The 6,179-nt window shown below is 38.6% G+C and overlaps 1 protein-coding gene across 1 annotated transcript in view; it reads left to right on the forward strand.

Annotated features, from left to right (window-relative positions):
• CDYL2 (chromodomain Y like 2) overlaps positions 1-3,846 on the forward strand; it is a 30,610-nt gene extending 26,764 nt beyond the window's left edge. The window contains exons 5-7 of the mRNA XM_009946952.2: positions 312-522; positions 1,250-1,393; positions 3,662-3,846. Of these exons, the coding sequence (XP_009945254.2) occupies positions 312-522; positions 1,250-1,393; positions 3,662-3,820 (514 nt within the window). The 3' untranslated portion in view covers positions 3,821-3,846. The remainder of the gene's footprint in view (positions 1-311; positions 523-1,249; positions 1,394-3,661) is intronic.
• The last annotated feature ends 2,333 nt before the right edge of the window (positions 3,847-6,179 follow it).

A 6,179-nucleotide genomic window follows, 5' to 3' on the forward strand; every position in this document is an offset into this window, starting at 1 on the left:
CTAAACCTAACCAAACCATTCTGTAAGAAGTACAACAGTCAGTGCCTTCCAATTAATCAGTTCATACACAACATATACAAAACGATTTCATATCCCAGGTACTCAGAAAGATTAAATAACTAAATATAAGCAAAATTTTCCATGTGCAAACTAGAAAGTATCTTGCAATTCTGACCTCATAAAACTGGGCCATGGCATTTATTGTGTTCATCTGTGGTTCTAATTTGTTTTCAGATTAAGTGCTTTAAGCTTGGGTATTTATCTAAGTGTTACTTCTGTATTCAAGATCTTTCTTTTATTTTTTATTTTAGGGATTTTGTAAAAGCTTTTATTCAATTTAAGAAGCCAATTGTGGTTGCTATCAACGGCCCTGCTCTTGGGTTAGGAGCTTCTATTTTACCACTATGTGATATCGTTTGGGCAAGTGAGAAGGCATGGTTTCAGACACCATATGCAACAATCCGACTCACTCCAGCTGGCTGCTCATCATACACATTCCCGCAAATTCTGGGTGTTGCACTGGTAAGGTTTTCCACCCCAAATTGCTGAAGAACCTTTCTTAAATTCATGTTCTTCTTTCTGTCTCTAAACAGTAAAACAGAAAACAACTGTTTCTCTTAATTGTCATGAATGGAAATGAAACCTGTGGAAAGTTCATCTAATCCCTACCAATTTCTTACCACAAAATGACCTCAGAATTCAATATTTTACACGTGCTGTACACAAGAAAGATTGAAAAGAGGTTGAAAAAGTAAAGATTGTCAAGATCGTGGTAGAAAAGGGAAGAAATGGATTAGCAGAATAATGTTGCAGAGTACTTGTCTGTGTTGTGCTGGGATTGTGCAGTAACAGGGCAAGATACTGCTCTCTGCGCTCTAAAGACAATCCATAGTAATTCCAGTAAGCTTGCTTCATTTTTACCAGTATAGAAAGCAGAATTTGCCCCACAAAGTATTTCATAGTAGGTTCCATGACTCTTGGCACAGCATCACTGACAGTTACTCTTGTAAAATCAGCAATATAGATTCATCATGCGTGCCAGCACATTTCTCTTAAATGAAACCCATGCTGTGCTCTGGCCACCTGCACAATCTTTAAATAGCTACTGAAACTCCTTTGAAAGTATTTTGCAGTATGGAAAGATACAGAAGACTGTTTGTAAATTTAATCTTGAAAAGAGCAGGCAAGTATGGAAAATTTTTTAAGGGAATTATAACACAAGATCACAAGTAATCTTTTGGTTTCACAGGCAAATGAAATGTTGTTCTGTGGGAGAAAGCTGACCGCACAGGAAGCCTGCAGCAGAGGACTAGTGTCACAAGTATTTTGGCCAACAACATTTAGCCAAGAAGTGATGTTACGAGTGAAAGAAATGGCATCCTGCAGTGCAGTGGTAAGAAATCAAACTCCTTTGTGATTAAATTACATTTCACAGAGGTAAGGTGTGCTCCCAAGGCTCGTCACATGGTGGGTCCTCAGTTTCCACAACCATACCTATGAAAGAAGGCTAACAACAGCAAATCTGGATAGGGATCTGTGAGCTCATGGAGTTTCTCTTTTTCAGTGGCAGGGAGGGTTATTTTCTCTCTCCATCTTTACATTTATTCAGAATGAGTGGAACCTCCTTGCCCCAGATTTTGAAAGGCAATTTTGGCATAGGTTTCCTTCATGAAGGTGGAAGAGTCTGAAACCATACAACTGTACTGGGAAATCTCTGTAGAGCCAGTAAGAAAATATACTTGCCTTTCACGTTGTCCTGGCCTGCTATGTTTCAGCTGAGTTTGCCTTCTGTATAGTTCCCGATTCTGCAAAACGTTCTACACAGTGCACCAGAAGGGTGGGACAGTGCCAGCTAACCTCTGCTGTGAAGGAGAGGTGAGATCCAGACACAGAGGGAGTTGAACACATTCTGGTCACAGTGTATTATAACTTTCCTTTTGTGTACCTAAAAGTTGCAAGAAAATCCTTTCCTATTTTTACTTCCCAAGGTTTTTTCCCTTCAGGCAGATATACACTCTTCTTCTGGGCATGTCCTTGTTTAAAAAAAAAATGAAGTGAAGAAAGCGATACTGGCTGCAATAAATCTGCACTAACTAAAGTGTAAATTGTTGCAGTTTCTTGCTATACTTCCTATGCCTGAAACTGTCTTAGCATCCCTCGGTTTCATTTAAAAGATCCATTGTAAAAGAGAAGGTAGAGACACAGGAGATTTTTAATTAAATCAAGTGTAGATTAGATCTCACTAAAGAAAGACATTCAGAATGAAACTCTCTGGAACTGTAGCATAAGCTTATTTGATCATGCTGATAGAACGTGTATTATATGAGTTGGGAAAACCTCTGGGCCTTACTGTGAATTCTTCCTTCCTTCACTGTTATTGGCTGTCAATGAAATTTTCTCTTGAGACCTGTTAGAAAGACTGGTGCTAACTTGTGGACAAAGATGAGAGTTAAAACTGTCAAAGCCTAGATTTACTCTCTGAGATCCTAAATGCAAATCAGGCTGAAGTCACAAAAACAATGAATATGATGAGCTCATCCAAGTTCACTGTGGGTACTTGTTCACAAAGAGACCAAAAAAAAAAAAATACAGAGGCCCCGTGATTTGCAGTTAACACCAATTAACTTGAGTTAAAGAGAAATACTACTTTGGAGCAGCAGTGTTGCAACCTCAAACAGATTACTGGGCTTAACACATAGCTGTTGACAAAGCTGAGTGGAGAGGATGCCTCTCCCTCACCATAACATTGTATTAGTTTACATTAAATCTTCTGCCCTCCAAAAGTCAGTAATGTATGAATTATTAATGGTTTTGTTTGACTAGTTGGGTTCCCTGTGAGATACATACTGGTCTTACACATTTGAAAAAGAATTTCAAAGGATGCAATCTCAATGTGTTTAAAAACGGGTCTGGGAAAAACGAGCTGAACTGTGGGAGCAACCATGGACCGGCTGTTCATGCCTTTAAGAACTTGCAGCAGTTACTAAGGGCTTGAGATTGGGTTTTCCATTGCAAAAACCTTAGGTGATTTGTTACAACTACTTGTATAAGGTAAGCAAATCTAACTCCAGAACACAGTGAAAGGGTGCTTGTTTTGCTTAACACCCTTTTTGGATAAAATATTTCACCTTTATAAAAATCTAAGTAAAGAAACTTGAAAAGGTATTTGCAGTAAAGGCCCTTTCCTATTAATTCCTGTTTGATAAGGAAATGATGCATGAGGGAGAATTGTTAAAGATGATGGACATCCACATTTGGGTTTCCAGCCTCTATAACCTTAAAGACTACCTTCCAGAAAACAGGCAGCCAATATATCACGCCGCACACATTTTCATTTCAAGGGATCACATTTTCAAGAGGAGGGAGTTCAGCTCCTTCTAGTGCTTCATGGCAGCCCTTCAATAAACTGAGGCACTTCAGAATCCCTCATTCCTTTTAAAAATGTTGGCACTAACGCATAAACCTCAGAAGTCCTTAAAGCTTAAAGATGCTGACTATCAGCAAGTGGAGTTATGGCTGTAAATCAAATCTAATTTCTGCGCCCAAAGGAGTTATTTAGATGGTAAAACAGAGCCAGTAGTGTAAAAATGCTGTTCACTCCATTATCCATAATAATTTTTTCAGATTAAAAATAAAATACTGAGTGATATTTTGACTTTAGGTATTGGAAGAGTCCAAATGCCTCATGCGGAGCTTCCTGAAATCCGGACTTGAAGATGTGAATGAGAAAGAGTGTCAGATGTTAAAGCAGCTGTGGAGTTCTTCCAAAGGACTGGATTCATTATTCAGCTACTTGCAAGACAAAATTTATGAAGTCTGATGTCTTGGCCCAACTTAAAAAGCAAATGCTCCACTTGTGAACAGAGTCAAACGTTACCTGTGTTCGAAAAGCAGAGGCAATGCATCAATGAGGAATTTGTGACGGTGTATCCTAATACCTATGGTTGTGTCGATTTCCTTGTGAGCTACACAGCTGCTTGTAGCTGGTTTGATTTCGTGTAACCGAGACGTAGGCAGGCTTGTTCAGTGCACATAATCTCTGCAGAGGGCTGCATCTTTCACATTGCTCATCCAGATAAAAGTATACATTCCATGTGCTGAGAAGCACCACTGAGGCCCAGTAAGGCACACATCTGTAATGATTTATTTTGTCTGTCCTTCTTAACTTATTCTTGCTGTTGCAACACATCTGGGCTGACACAGAGGGCTCAATCTAAAAACTGGGTCAGCACAGTATTTTGTAGACCCAAACATCATACTTTAGAAATATTTTAATTATTTTTTTCTAAGTTCTAACAGAGTAATGGAAAAATCTGATAATTTATATGTATAATATGTAAAGTTAGTTTTACAAAAAACTACTAGGACTTTTTTCTTTGTTGAATTTATTTAACTTATTTATTTTGTGTTCATATTCAGCTTTTTATTGATCACAGATCTTATTTTCATACTTCCCTTGACTGAATTAATGGCATCACATGAGAATGCAAAGACATTTTTAGCAGCAAATTGTGTAGAAAAATAAAAAATATATAGAAAACACATAGAACGCCGTGGACAGTAAAAGAAATAGCCACATGCAGGCTCCTCTATGTGTAAAATTGTACAAAAAAAATGTATGAAGTAGATTCATTTGCCAGGGTTAAGGGAAAAAAAGTGGGTTCTGAAACAGTGAGGCCCCCTTAAGTCTCTCTTCACTTTCTGCCTTCTTGAGGAGCACTGAAGGGCTTGCCAACAAGATGCTTTATTTAAGTTTACTATATTCCTGTTAGCCAGATAGCAGTAACAGGGTGAGTGGTGCCGTGACGTGGCATCGTACTGTTTTTCAGGTTTAAACATCCCCTTTTGGTCTGAAGTCTAAAAGCAAATCCTTATGAGCCTTAGTCTAGTTGCCTGATTCCTCAGGTGTGAGATAATTTCTGCTCTGGAGGCCTTTGGGTGTGGGCCAACAGTTTATACAAGGTGCTAGGTGTTGAACTAAGTGGAGGGAGAAGTTTTGTTTTGCTTTTCCCAGCTCTCCACATCTGGCCACCCCACCATCTGTTACAAGAACTTAGGGCTATCCATAAAAGCAGTCCACAATAAACAACAAAAATCCAATCTGCTATTTTAGAAGGTGATCCTAGTACTTTTCAGTGACACTGACTGACTTCTGAACACTGGATCTCTCTCAGTTCTTTCTTCCTAGTAAGGCAATTAATATGGAAATAACATGAGCATGCTCTGTGACTTCACCTGCCGTCTTAGTATGCCCAAATCAAAACCTCTCAAAGCAGAAGCTTTGCACATTTGTTTGCTTTGTAATTTGTTCACTTGCTTTCCATCCTTGAGCTCAGTGACTTGCTTATGGTTTAAACCTCTGCAAATGAGGCTGCTAGGTTTTCTCCCTCCTGGTATTTCCATGAACAGTTTCAACAAAGCCTTTGTAAAGTTAACGAAAGGTGATTACAGTGAACAGTAGCCTTCAACACATTAATATAACATTTCTTTTTCCACAAATAATTAGTAGTGCTAATGGCCTAATTGTACCACTGAATTTTAAGGAAATCATTACCCTAAAAGCAGACGTTCTCATGGAAATTCTTCATTAAAAAGAGAAAATCTGGTGTCTAATTAGCCTGTTTTAAATGTTTTCAAAAAAAAACCCTTATCAAAACAGGTAACTTTATTTTAAAATGTCTGAAACAGAACTCTTTCAACAGCTGTTTGAAGTGATAGATGCACCACTTGTTTATAACAATACTTGCTTATTTCCACGACCTGCCAGCAGTGCCACAGAGCACACGTGCAGTGACTTGGTCGGATCAACGCCACTGGACCCCCTACCAGGCCAGTGTGCGCAGGCGAGCCACCACCTGTGTGGCAGGCCCGTTAAAACGAGAGGGATTACTCAAGTGAAAACCACTCACATGCATACGTGTTTGCACAACCAGGCCTCCAGCATATGACTTCAGAAAAAAAAAAAAAAGGAAAAAAAAAATAAAAAGCAATGGAAAGTACCATGATTCCTCAATTTCCTTTATTTCCTTTATTCCCGTCCAGAGAGCCATAACTCCTAGTCATGTGTTAATAAGATATTAGGAAGTTTATTTCAATACTATGCTTGGGTTTTGTAGATAAATATAGAAAAATTGCTCAGCAATGTGAAGGTATGCTTTCCATATGAGATTTTCAAAGAG

The sequence above is a fragment of the Leptosomus discolor genome, chromosome 8 (genome assembly GCF_034619465.1).
Source record: "Leptosomus discolor isolate bLepDis1 chromosome 8, bLepDis1.hap2, whole genome shotgun sequence".
Lineage (NCBI taxonomy): Eukaryota > Metazoa > Chordata > Aves > Leptosomiformes > Leptosomidae > Leptosomus > Leptosomus discolor.